Source organism: Falco biarmicus, chromosome 6 (assembly GCF_023638135.1).
Source record: "Falco biarmicus isolate bFalBia1 chromosome 6, bFalBia1.pri, whole genome shotgun sequence".
NCBI classification, from domain to species: domain Eukaryota; kingdom Metazoa; phylum Chordata; class Aves; order Falconiformes; family Falconidae; genus Falco; species Falco biarmicus.
Genome location: NC_079293.1, coordinates 48,643,733 through 48,658,302, shown reverse-complemented (window position 1 = coordinate 48,658,302; position 14,570 = coordinate 48,643,733). Strand labels below are relative to the sequence as shown.

The 14,570-nt window shown below is 42.1% G+C and overlaps 1 protein-coding gene across 14 annotated transcripts in view; it reads right to left on the bottom strand.

The window, feature by feature from the left end:
• ARID1B (AT-rich interaction domain 1B) overlaps positions 1–14,570 on the bottom strand; it is a 335,886-nt gene that overhangs the window by 87,236 nt on the left and 234,080 nt on the right. For all 14 annotated transcript variants that reach the window (XM_056344131.1, XM_056344137.1, XM_056344139.1 and 11 more), the window contains one exon: positions 13,555–13,798. In XM_056344131.1, the coding sequence (XP_056200106.1) occupies positions 13,555–13,798 (244 nt within the window). The remainder of the gene's footprint in view (positions 1–13,554; positions 13,799–14,570) is intronic.

The window sequence follows — 14,570 nt, the reverse complement described above, 5'->3', positions numbered from 1 at the left end:
TACAGCCCAAATCAGTAACATTTAGAAACACGCAGAGGGCTTTATGCTCCCATCACTGTAGTCACACCAGAGGATGCTCAGTAGTGGTACCCTGCACCAGTTGGACCACACCTCACAGAACTGTGCCTGAACAGCTGAATTAAGAAAGCACTTCAGTGATAACAGGTTCCCCCCTGGGAAATTACTAGTTAAGGAGGGAAGGTGGGATAACAGCAAAGGAATTTTAAGATGCCTTGAGGAACCGGGAAACAGGAGGGTGGGTGGGGGACTGATCACAGCCTGTGTTAAACGGGGAACATTAGGCTGGAGGAATGGCATAAGTTTAAAAACTTGTGGGTTTTCTTTGGGGCAATTCTCAATCTAATTTAGGAATCAAGAGTCAGGACTGGATTAATGACATTGGCTGATTACAAAGCAGGCAATCTTAGTAAATACAAAAGATGATCAAAATACTGTCTAAGAAACTGGACCACCTTTTGGGTTGGAGTAACAAATATGTAAACATTTATACTCACAGACCAGAATAACTGAAGAGCAGTAGGGTTGTCAGTTAGAAATGGGAGAAGAAAAGGAAGGAAAATCTGACCATATTTGTTGACCTGCAAATGGTGATAACCTAACAAAAGGTTATAAAAATCCTTTGATGTCACCCTGGATCAAACAGATTTATTATTAGGATGAATTAGAAGAATTGTTTCCAGTAGAGGTAAGGACACATAACTGCATTGCTGATGTGTGTCACTGGTGAGCCTCCTCGCAGACAAAACCAGAAAGCCTAATGCTAACTGGAATGGGAACCAGGAAGAGCTACCAGCCTGATGTGACAGGAGACTGAAAGAGTATTATTTAGCAAGGCAAAAAATAAAGCTGTGATTTTGTGACTTTTTTGAAAAAATGTATTTGTGGTTTACTATCAGGGAGGAAAAAGCACGATGTTTAGAACGATAATTAAACCATTACTGGAATTTGAAACAACTACCTTTCAGGAATAATGAGGTCCAGGAAACCTAGTGATTAAGATGAAATCTGATAAAATAATGGGATTACATCACACAGTTGATGTGACAATAAAGGTTCACAGACCAGAAGGGACATTCTGTGTCTCGGATCCCTGCATCAGAAATGAAAGATCATAAATAGGCTTCTATTTGAGATTGTTTTAAATGAGCTTTTCAGGAAATTGGAAGTGAGGTGCAAATGACCTCAAAGGAAATAAATTTTTCTATGGGTAGTATAAAGGGCAACTGGTCATGTGGTTTGTGTTATCTCTTTCATCTTACAAAGCCTATATGACCCCTTAAGAATAAGGATTATTTTCTTCCTTAATTTATGCATTGTGGCCAAGCTTCCTGTTGTATCAATAGTATTTTTTAAATGATTTATTCATCCTGGTAAAAAGCAAGGGTTGCTTACATATCCCCCCAAAACTAAGATGTGTATATACAATATTAAAACCTTCCTTGTATCTGTATAGTAACCTAAGTGCAGATGCTTTAAAAGGCCAGCAACAAGAGGACCCTTTCAGATACAGCAGCTGTGGCCCCGCTGAACTGCTCTGGGGGAGAAATACAGAGTCCAGTGCACTCAAACGAAGCCTTCCGGCTGTGCTCAGCTCCACGCTGCAGCTAATAACCCCTTGCTAGCAACAGCAATGCTGGTAATGGACTGCCGCCTGCTCACTGAGACCATTTCCACCTCTCCAGCCTGGGAGCCTGGGACCAAACCTGGAGCCCTCCCACCTTGGGATGCTTTTGGTGGCTGGCTGCGTGGCTTGCTGAAGGTGAGATCGCAAGTGGCCGATTTGTTCTGCCGCAGCAATGCAAAGCTTCTGTAAACACGAAGATTATCAACTTCAGCCAGATTTATGGATACTCCGCATGACAAAAAGTTGGCAAGATTGTTGTTGGGCCTGGCCCTGATTTTCCGTATTACCTCTTAAATGCATCATGCTCCAAAGACACAAGATGCCCTAACACACACAAGTATTCACAATCCACATAAAAGCAACAAAAGGTAAAAACCTCACTTCTCATAAAAGAATGTAATTCTCAGACTACTAATCATTGAAAGTTCCACTCTATCTTCTTTTTCATATTTGTGTTACATTTACCATAACAAGGACAGGCTGTGAGCAAGTTTCAGAGATGTCACTGTAACCTAAGTGCTAAATTGCTCTAAAAGCTCCATTAAAATATGCAACACTGAGCTAAGATGGCCTGCAGAACCCTAGCTCTGACTTTTCTCCACACACATGCAATAGCATAAACATCTTAACTTCATGACCAGAAGCTACTTGTTCGACATGATATAACATTTAATTCAAAGCAAAGCTGACACTGACAGGATGAGGTAGTCAATATTTTGCTTCATGCTCATCATTCAGCATGTAGTCCCAAGGTATTACTTATGAAACACCATCCAAATGTCACCCTTACTACAGAATAATTCAATATATTATGGACTTTTTTAAAGAAAATAATTAAGTAGCTGAAACTGGGGTCTGCCAAATTAGGCATCCAAGTTTCACTCCCAGTTGTGTAACCTCTGAGTAAGGTATGAAGACTTCTAACAAATACCCTGGAGTATAAAGTGAAATAATAGTTAGTGCTGCCTAAACTGATAATGGGCTGAGTGGCAAGGGGCAGGAAAGCAAATATATTGCCCCCCCAAGGCCAAAACTCACTTTGCTTGGGAGGGGAAGGGAAGGCGGCAGCAGACACTGCAAGAGGGTCTGTTTATCCGTGCCCCATCCAGAAGACACCTCTGCATTTGGACTGAACTAAGCTCCACAGCACCACAGCATTTTTTCCTGAGATTCTGGCAACAAGCCCAAAGCAAGCTGTCAATGGAAATCTTCAAAAGGCTGCGACTCACCCGAATAATGAATGGATTTCCAGTAGGCCACAGCAAGTCTGCCTGAGGACTATTCTTCTCCAAATTTCAAAATCCTGCTGCAAACCAGAAAGGCACTAGAGCTCCTCAAAATTAAGGCTGCATTGTTTATTTATTTATATAAGCGAAGGCATGATTCAGTCTAAATCTAGGGATCACTGCTTCCCTACCCTCAGCAACACCCACTCCAGACCTGTAATTTCACTTTACAGTTATAAGAAGTTTCATTTTTGTGGATCAAATTCTTTCCGCTTTCACCTCTGCCTAACTCTGCGTTCATTTAATGCATTATTTCCATTAAGCTTGGTAGAGTTCCCAGCCCAGGGTATTTCTGCTGGAGGCTGATCCAGAACAGCGCAGCCCAGGATAGCAACCAGTTAAATCTTTTCTAATCCCCACATTCAGAAATGGTGGCTCACAGCGGCTGGCATGCAGGAACTGAATAGAGCAGGCAAGCTCGTATTTCTCTCACCAGGCCAAATTAATAAAAACAAAACCTGATTTCTCCTTCTCATTTCCCTATTCTTCCTGCTCCTCAATATTTTTCCTTTTTCAAACAATTTTTGTTGGTTTTTTTTTTTTGTTTTTTTTTTTTTTTTTGTTTCAGAAGCTTAATATTTGGCTGCCTTCTGAAGAAATGGGCACAGTGACAGATGAAAGGCCGTATTCATCGCCTAATTCAGAATAGGGAAAAACCGACTGCTGTGCATTTAAGATTCTAACAACCTTGCAATTTTGTACAGCCATTTTCCCCAACCCGCTCTTTTGAAGAAATCTGCTTTTATTCTGTTAATAACTAACCACAGTTGCAGCAGCATGGATCCGATTAGCAGTTCTTACGCTACAAAGCCGGGGGGGAGGGCTGTGAACAGGGTTGCCAATTTGTCCACCTGGGTCCCCAGGAGAAAGATTAGATGAGGCGCTTGCTCCTTTCTTCACCACTCGCTCGCCGCTCTGCACTAGACAGACCTCTTCAAAGCTCAGCCACTGACTTCATTTTTTTTTCTTTCGCTAAAGTCTCATTTAACCACCCCTCCACATGTTTTGCACTCTGTGTCACCGCGTCCCTCCAAAGCGATGGTGTGAATTGGGATGAGAGGGGCTGGGAGAGGCTGCAGCCGCAGCTTGCCTACTGCTTTCCCTCACACCTCTATGGGGCCTCTGAATTGTTTTTAGATTTTGTAAATTATATTTTCTTAAATTCGTGCAAACCCTTGGAAAAAAGTGTCTATGTTCTTTGGGGAACAATCCAAACCCTGTAACCATGCTGTATTTTTTTATTCTGTCCTTTTAAGCCTTTGATAAAAAATGACAGCTTTGCTTGCATTTAGACCAAAGTAGAAGATTGCAAAGGGTTGTATGGATTTAGTAATTTGTAATTACTTGGGACACAACATTACATGTTTGCAAATGCAAAAAGATATGCTTTGGCTGCAGAAAAAACATTCTCAATTTCTTTATAAATGTCAATTAACCGGAATATAAAATTATAATTGATGCAGGTGGTAAATATCTGAAAGTGCCTAGCAAAGGACAGGGTAGTATTTCTTCTTTATATCTGGTTCATTTCTTCCTTCCAGAAACGAAACCTACCCTGCCACATACCTGAAACTTAAAACTTCAGAATTCCATTTAGGGAGTTAATCCAAGTTCCAAAAGGAAGAATTTCTCATTATCAGTGCTCATTCTCTACACTGCATTTATAACTATAAGGAGAGTTTTCCTCTAAGCTGTTCCTCATTGTGTCTACTGTTTTTAAGATCCTTAGAAGCACAAATGTAGCAGACATACACTTCCAGTATTTACCACTTAATAACCACCTTAACTCCTAATTTTAACATCGCCAAGTTCTAACAAAACCATGTATCAGCTTTCATTTATAATAGTTATGATGTGAAAACATGCAAGATGCCAAAGAAAGGGTGAATGTGAACTGCAATTGCGCTTTCTTATCCGTATTTCTTTTCCTTTGATTCAGCTACATATAAGAACTGCTCAGAACAAATATTCATCGTCAGGTGGCATTAACTCGAAAGACCAGCAGCAATGGAGTTTCACTCCTCCCTGCTCCTCCTGACTCTCTCAAGCTCAGGCAAGCAGGTGGAAATTGGGAGCAGTGCTGCTATGTGGCGATTAACTATTTTGCTAGTCCTGCCTGCTGCTTCTCATACTAGTCCACCACTTGTGATTAGCGGGCATTACAGTACCAAAATGTACATACTGTCATTAATACCATCCTCAAAAGGAACAAACTTTTAGATAATCTAGTTTTTCTTACTGCATTATATTGCACATTACACAGCTCTGGTCTCAATGGTTCTCAGGGATGGGGAAGAAAAGGGCAAGTTGAATGCATAAAGAGTAAAAGCACCTTGAGGCAAACCCACTTCCAAAAACCATTTGGTGGGTCTGATCTTCCTAGAAGAAAAGATCTATCATGCCATATTTCATCTTGCCCGACAATGATAAGCGCCAAAGACCAGTGCAGAAGCAGAGCAATTCTTCATGTATTTTTAATCAACTGAGAACTTTGATCTGGTAAGCTTCCTCTGCAAGGTCACACACACCACGTGCGGCCACGTGCCTCTCATGCAGTTTGCGAACACCAACTTCCATGTCAGCTTCTGTTTGGAAGGGGGAGTATCAACGTTAGCAACCCCTGGTTATATCACTTATAAACATGCAGATGTGGATTATTAAAGATTAATGCATTTTGGGATTGGTGTCGGCATTCCGTTTGTCTCACGCCGAAACCAATTCTGTTCTTCATTAGTCAACGACAACCCACATCACCCTGTTGTGGAAGAGAAATCAAAGGTGCAAGCATGAATTGAGAATAAGTGATGAAACTGATTACTAAGAAACTTAACGGCTGTAATCAATCAACACATCACAATAATTTGAGTCCACTGTTATCTGGAGATGAGGAACAAACAAAAAAGCTCACCACCAGAGTGAGTTCTTTTGTGTTTGCTTTCTAAAAACCTACTTTGCAATTTGACTTCCCTATCTACCTACACAGCGATGCTGTCAAAAGGGCTGTTTGACTCTTTCAAGCCACAGCTCAACCTGCATGAATTCTGTCCCTAAGGAGGAGAGAGAATATCTTGCTTTTCATTAATTTTTAAAAACGTTATTATCTAGAGGTAGTGAAAATGTTCTTTTGAGGCTAAATGGCTATTTTCCAGCTGCCCCAGAATTAATTCAAGCCATATTTGCAATTGTTCAGGTTCCTTCTTCTAAGGAGGGAGACGCCACGTATCCATCTAGTCAAGTCTGACACTAACTATAAAGCATGACGGCCGTTTTAAATATCTCTAATGGCAGTGATACAGAGTCCACTGAAAAACTGAAAACTGCAATAGCCTACTCCATCGCAGAAACCAAACCACTTAAAACATTTATTTTATCTAGGTATAACAACCATCTGTCAACAACAACAAAAACATGCTGATGGAAACTGAGAGACTTTTCCCATTTGCTCATCAATCACTGCTTAGTATTGCAAAGGACGAGGGAGTGAAAGACAACCTTTTAATTTATGATAATACGCAAATTAATGCCCTATTTGGCAACACGAAGAAGGGAAGAGAATCTATGTTTGTGATGCCCTATTTGGCAACACAAAGAAGGAAAGAGAATCTGTGCTTGTGTAGCCAAATAATGACTGAACAAAAAAACCCGAACATTCAAACCCAAATATACACTGTATTAAATTTCTTGGAAAATACGTGAGTTCAGCAAAAAAAGTTAGAAATGCACAGATTAATGATTAAATGTAAACACTAATTGTCCAATGATGGCCTTAAACTATACATCTAAAACTAACAACAAACATACCTGTCAAATCTTGGCGGCTGCAGTTAAGAGTATTTGAATTTTGTTACGTGAACCAGAGCACATGCATAATTATGCAAAGATTTTAATTGGATTTCAACAGCAGTCATACTCTAGGTGGATTTGTACTAGCACGGGGCTACCAATGACTCACACAGCTACAAGACGTGGCCTGCCATACACATGCTGCCACGGCGTGCGCAGCAGCAGATGCCCTGCCGCACTGGCTGTTTGGCAATCGCCAGCATGGTGAAAACAGGCCTGGCAGGAATCAACAAAGAGGACAAACCTGGTACGGGGCAGAGCACAGCTATGGGGATGTGAACGCTACCTATCTGGCTGCCTGGGGGAGGTTTACATTAAGACTTCACAGGGTGCTGGACAGCCCTCGGTGCTGTGCGCCCTGGACCCTGCACGATATTCAGTCCATGGGGCAGAAATGTTCAACACTGGCTTAGACAGCAATTAAACACTGAAACTGAAATGGGTAACCATGAAATATAAATACCGATAACCAGATATTAAGCAACTGAAAACACTTAAAACTAAAACCTAAAAACAACCCCTAAAAAATAACCACACAGGGCATGCTGGGTTTGGTAATTTATTTTTTTTCTATCTGATGCTTAAATTAGAGCTGATGAAAAACAGCACGTTGATGACGCTGGAATATGAAACCCTCTACTGTCAGGAAAATCTAACAGAAGGAACTTGAACAGCATGTCTCTGTCTCACTTCATCTCCTGCACCTGTTCTGGGAAGACCACCTCTGCAGAGAAGGACACCTCCCTGATCTCTCCAGCCAGACTGTGAGTATAGCAGCAGTTTGTGAGCACCTTTTATAGCAAGGGCTCTCCTCAAGAAACCAGACTGAGACTATTTAGTTATTTCACAAAGCCTTGAGACAACAGATTATTCATCAGTTGTGACCTGGGCCAAATTCTAATAGGTATCACAGGTTAGATGCTCCATATGCTAGAAACAATGCCTCAACCTAGAGTGCCTTACAATTTGCTTATTTTTCCTCTTCTCAAAAGACAGAAAACCTCTAAATGTTGTTCAAACCCTTCAAAAGAAAGGGTTTTGAACTACTGCTATGTGAAACATTCATGTATTTAATTTGTAAGAATTCTAGATTTGCAAAACTGCTGAATAGATGTTTTGTGCACTAGCAGTGATTAAGAACATAGCTACGTCAATGGCACTTTGTGTTCTGTTTTTTTTCTGGTCTGGATGCCAATAAACAGCATGCATCTTCCTTGCAACAAGCTGTTGCAAGATTTTTGCCTCCGGAGAAGCCAAGGGGGAAACATTGATAGATGTGTTAAAATAATCTTTCTGGACAGGGGGATCATATCCATTTTACAAGGATACAAGCCCCTTTCTTCTTTTGTAATTATTTTAGGGTAACTGTAAAACTTCAACAAAAAATATAGTATTATAAATTCACAGAATCATAGAATGGTTTGGGTTGGAAGCCACGGGCAGGGACACCTTCCACTAGACCAGGTTGCTCAAAACCCCATCCAACCTGGCTGGCCCTGAACATTTCCAGGGACGGGGCATCCACAGCTTCTCCGGGGAGGCTGTTCCAGTGCCTCACCACCCTCACAGTAAGGAGTTCCTTCCTAACACCTAATCTAAATCTATCCTCTTTCAGTTTAAGGACATTCTTCCTTGTCCTATCACTATGTGCCCTTGCAAAAAGTCGCTCTGCAGCTTTCTCGTAAGCCCCCTTTGGGCACTGGAAGGCTGCTCTAAGGTCTCCCTGGAGCCTTCTCTTTTCCAGGCTAAACAACGCCAACTCTCTCAGCCTGTCTTCATAGCAGAGGTGCTCCAGCCCTCTGATCATCTTCATGGTTCTCTTCTGGACTTGCTCCAACAGGTCCATGTCCTTCTTATGTTGGGGGCTCCAGAGCTGCATGCAGTACTCCAGGTGGGGTCTCATGAGAGCGGAGTAGAGGGGAAGAATCACCTCCCTTGACCTGCTGCTGGCCACGTTTCTTTTGATGCAGCCCAGGATACTGTTGGCTTTCTGGGCCAGAAACCAGGTCATGTTGAGCTTCTTGTCTACCAGCACCAAGTCCTTCTCCTCATGGCTGCTCTCAATCTGTTCTCTGCCCAGCCTGTATTTGTGGTTGGGATTGCCCTGACCCACGTGCAGGACCTTACACTTGGCCTTGTTGAACTTCATGAGGTTTGCACGGGCCCACCTCTCAAGCCTGCCAAGGCCCCTCTGGATGGCATCCCTGCCCTCCAGCATGTCAACCACACCACGCAGCCTGGTGTCGTTGGCAAACTCGCTGAGGGTGAACTCAATCCCAGTGTCCATGTTGGCAACAAAGATGTTAAACAGTGCTGGTCACTTTCCATATGGTAGTCTCCTATCCTTCAAATAATGTTTGAAAAGAGTCCATGCTGTGTAACGTACCGGTAGTGGTGGTCAATGGAGTAAGCATGTGGAATAGCTCAATCTCAAGCAAAAGATTTTTCCAAATTCTTGTTTAAAACAAGATCGGCCTGATCAGCTTGTCTTACTGCAGCTGCTTCTGGTAACAGTTCAACTCTTAGGCTTCTCCTTTTACAAGATATGAAAGGAAGCATCGCTCCCCTACTCAGATTTTTGCATTAAAATGTCCTTTTGGACTATGATAGACTATTGCTCGTTTTTTAATTCTCTCAGTATTTTAGCCACTCTAGTCCATCCACACACTGACTAACATGCACACCAAGGCAAGATTTCTTGTTACAGCTTTCTCTGGGGACCCCACTCCCCTCTTGTTTCTTTTTTGCCTGGAGTGCTAGCTGTAATTCTGATGGGTCTTGAGTTTCAAGCTAGCTACCTGATCCATACAGGTGGGAAGACCTCCCCGTCTACAGAGAGTAGAGTTCACCACTGAATGGAACACATCCATTGACTCATATAATTATCACAATTAAAAATTTGGGGTCTTTTCAATCAGAGGATAGTGCTGACCACTGGTTCGCATAAATTACGATGACTTGCAATAACATTCCTAAGTGGGAGTATCCACACATGGATTTCTTCCTGATAATTGTAACTCCAGCTGTATATCCAAGCTCCTTGGTGAAAGAAGACATCAATACAATTGTAATAAAAACAACAATGCAGTTGATGCTTAACACAGTGAAAATGAGCTTTCTGTTCAGAAAGTAACTGTAACGTACGAAAAGTGCAAGTCAAAATACTGATTACATGAAAAAATTCTTTTACGTATTTCTAATGACGGCATTTGCTATTCATTACTAGTATAGTGTACTCTTCTATACATCTAAAAATTGCTGCAGAGACTAGACTCTATTAACTCATATAAAATCTGCTTGTCCATCATGGGTTAAGGGATTCCTGGCCTATCAGCAATCTTCCACAGAACTCTTAATACAAAAAAAATTTGCTGCTTACACCGCAAGGGAGAAAGAGCTGACAAAAGCCTTTGGCCAGTGAGATCAAAATTGGGGATGGGGGGAGAAAGGGGAGTTTAGCTTATTTACATTTTTGCTTTGTTAGTAAACTGGAATGGTTAGAGCTGGAGGGAAAGAAAAAAAAAACACAGAAAGAGAGAGAAGTTAAATTAACAGCCACTAAATCTTCTGGCAACAACAGTGCATTTTGATGATGTGCTGCGTCAGCTTCCACTAATGGTTTAGGGTTGAATCAGGCACAGTTCAAGACCCAAAGCAGTGCAGGGCATCACATCTCATTCTTCGGAAGAACATGTACCCTAATTATGAAGATGGCTACAAAATAAAGAGATCAGGATTTCTGGCAAAGCAGAATAATGATCTACTTAACAGGAAATCAGAATGCATTCTGAATCTGTAAAAATCATAAAAGAGTGGGATTTCAGTCCTGTAATGAATGTGCATCTAAATGAGAGGTGTTACTGTTCTGAGAGAAAACTATGTTTCTGAACAAAACCCGTCAAAGTTGCTTTTCTGCTCTTAGGGGTTAATATCCCTGGTCTATTCCAGTACTGCAAATGGAAACAAAGGCTGTATATGTGTGTGCCACTTACCACAGAAAATATCTGTCCAGTATTTCAGAGAGCACAGGAAGGAAATGCCCACTGAGCTAGGGACGTGCCAATGTCAGTGCTGTCTGTGCCAGTCCATGCCTGTGAAATCCGCCGAGTGCGACAGAAAGCAATGTGGGGTGGCAGGCTTGCAGCGGGGTGGGGAGACAGCTTAAACAGGCAGTGGAAGAGAATCAGCCGTTTGGGAGGTTTAATAGGGGGCTGTTTGTTTGTCTGCCCTTTTGATGTTAAATTAGTCTTCAAATTTGTTGCAAGGAAGGAGGCACTGGGAAAAGGATGCTTCTCTTCCAGTAAACCCTGAGAAAGCAACACCTTTATTTTAATGGCCTTCCCACCAAGAACCCCCTGCAACATTTTGGCTTTCCCTAGCCATAGCTATCAGCAACACAACAGCTGCTCATTTTACAATGACTTGCTGGAGAGAGAATGATTGAAAGAGCCAATCTATGTCACATGGAGAAGCTGTGGCACAACATCGCAGGAGGTAATAGGAGAGGAATGAGGTCAGAACAAACAAGGGTAGGGTGAGAACAGAGAGGAAAATAGCAGCGAACAAAATTATTAAAGGCGAGATGCTGCACTACACAATCTATGTCTAAAAACAGCCACAACCTGAATGCTGCAAACAGCTACAGAAACGCAAACAAGCTCTTTGTTACTTTTTCATAGGGTCTTCTGAATATGGCTGATGAAAAAAGCTACCGAAGTCCCAGTAATGAAGCACAACGGTGGGAACAGACCTAGGTGACAGCACAGTCTAATTCATACGGCCTGAAAGCCCCAGCACCCAGCCGTGTCCCACTAGTCACAGGATTTTAAATAGCAGCCTTGCCTGTGTCACTTTGTAGCTTGAGAAACACGGCAGCAGCACCAGCAGCAGCAATGCTACCGGCAGCTGCCCAGCTCCCCTCCGGAGAGAGCTGCATTAGCTTATGCCTGGGAGTTCACCTTTAGCAAAAGAGCTGCAGGGACCACGAGCTCACCCATGCTGGGGAAACAGTGGTGGGTGATTTTGATTTAGCGCCATTCATAAAAATCTTTCCTGAGGAAAAGTTGCTTTTGTGTTATGGCAGCAGACCAGAAAACCACCATGCAAAATGGTGGCACGGTTTGTATGAAGAGGCAATACTTTTCACTAGTTCAGCAACAAAAAATGAGCTTTTGGGCTCAGCTGAAGTGATGAAGCGACTCTGATCCTGACCTTTGGGCCCACAGCCCTTCTATTTTTAGCCCACAGAGATCAATTGGTTTCATAAAAGTTATTACTTTCCCATACACACTGTCCTATTCCCAACCTTATCTATCATGGCTACAGTAAAGCTATTTGCAATGTCACAACATTCTTTCCCTATTCAGCAATCAGGCTACTAAAATGCCAATCCATTTACCTGCATGAATCTGCCTGTGGGAAAACGTTCCTCTTTCAGCTGGGTGAACTATCTGGCTTCACTCAACAACAGGGATGGGCTTCTGCACCACATGCTGGGAAATATGCTGCAAACACAAAGCTACCATACTGCACATAATGCAAATATTCCAGTCCTGCTGCTGTCCCTGCTATTCCTGCCCCACCTGAGCACATGCTGCCAGTTCGAGCGCCTGGAGAGGGAAGAAATAACTGCAGGGCACGCAGGCAGCGTCAGGGCTGGACATGCTCAGGCCACATTTAGTATGCAACATTCCTGCATGCACTGAGCTTATTCCCCTTTGCTTATCCAGTTTAACCTCTGTATACAAACAGGCATGTATACTTTACACAGATACCTTTGTACTGAATACCAAAACACACGCTACTCACTGAATTTTAACCTGCATTTGGTTTACAGCACATCTAAATGAAAAGGCATTACTGCTTTTGTTTCTTTTAACTGAGCTTCACGTTGGGGTTTTTTTGTGGTTTTGTCAGCAACTGATGTTATCCCTGGGGTAATGTCAGCACTCTCCAACTCTTAGGAATTTCCCTAGTATTCAAAATGTCAGAGAACAATCAAAAACTTAAGCATCAGCAAGAGAATAAACTTATCTGAAATACCAAATACACATTGCTGCCTGACCCCTTGCAAGTAACATGCCAGATGAGTGGGGAGAAGGTAAAAACTGGAATTAATGCACATGTTTTTTTTCTTCTGGGTATCTTAACAGATGTCCACAAATTTGTGAATGTACACAAATGACTGTGTGTCATACTCTATGTGGCACAACAAAGCAAGTGGCAAGCATGCCACTGGCATTTCAATTATTACTGGTGTGGCTGGATTCCTAGTAACTTCTTGACCTTTGCAAATATTACAAAATATCTGATACAATATTCTGTACTCATGTCCAAAATTACATTATTACAATATAGGGTTGGAAAATCTCTGCCTTATCCTGTGGGTCTGAAACCACCATACAAGTTCAAGAGCCAAAACCAACAAAAATACACAGTAAAACCAGAAAAGGGACCCTGTAAATAATAGAGAGAAATATGTGACAGATAGATGACACACGAACCAAATACAAAAATTATGATCAAGTATTTGCACTGGTAGATGGTTAGGACATTTTTCAAACACACATGCTGAGTCAAGTTCAGAATTCTGAGTGCTCCAAGCACTTGGCAGCTGAAGTTTAGACGGAATTTACCCCTGCTTTAAGCACGCATTTTTTGCAGAAAAAGGCCCTGAAAATGCAGGATTCTCAGAAAATAAATGAATTTGCAATACAGGAGTATTTGTTTATTTAATAAACCCCTTTATTGGTTTAATTTGGTTCGTCGGAACAAACTTACCTGGAATACTCGCTGGAGAAATGGGACCAGATCTTGACTGGTTGCTTCCAACAGGAGAGCCTACAGGGGAAGGTGATGGGCCCCCGGGGATGCCAGAGAGATGTGGAGAAGCATGAGGGGAGAATGGAGACTGTGCAGGGTTGCTCTGCTCCCCTTGGCTGCTCGTAGAGCCTGACGCACTAACAGCTGAGCTCAGGGTTGCTTCGGTTCCAGTCGGCAAGTCGTCAATGGATCCAGATAAATCCTGAGGAAAAAGGAAAAAAGAACATAAGTCGTCATATGAACTAACACACAGGCCACAGGACTCGAGAGCTGGCAAGGTGACAAGGTCCACTTGTTTACTTATTTCAGCAGATAACTAAGAGGTTGTCTTTACTGTTGGTTCATGCAGTTAAATGATGGCAGAAAATGAGGATAGTATGTACAATTCTCCACTTGATCTCCAATTCTTTCAGAAGAAGAGCAAGCAAGGGCAACAAATGAATTGGAACCAAATTCACTCAACATTGAATTTAACCTCTTCCATCTGGATTAAGCTTTCAAAATTAATCCCACAAATTCTGCCTGAGCATACTAAAACTAATGAAAATGATACATCAGTTTCACTTTCACATAGTATTTCATTTTGGGGTTTGCTACCATTATAATCACAGCTTATATACTTCACTTTTTAAACTATCACCAAAACCAGAGAAGGGTGTAAAATAAGCAGCCCTTCTAACACTCACACGCAGCTCTTTTACCTTGCAGGAGACACAAGAAGGGGGCTCTGCCCCCAGCAGCAGCACAGGACCTGCTGGCTACCCCAGAGCAAGGAAGGCTGCTACTCTATTTCCATCAGATACCAGTGCACAACTCAAGAGTTTCTCTTCAACTTTATTTGAATACTCTGTTAAACAGTTGCTCCCTTTCCATTCACAACTGCTATATTTTCAATGAGAAATCTCCTCTGTACATCAAAGCATGTCTGAATTCTAACTACGAATTGCTGGGCATATTCCCTAAAGCTGTAACAT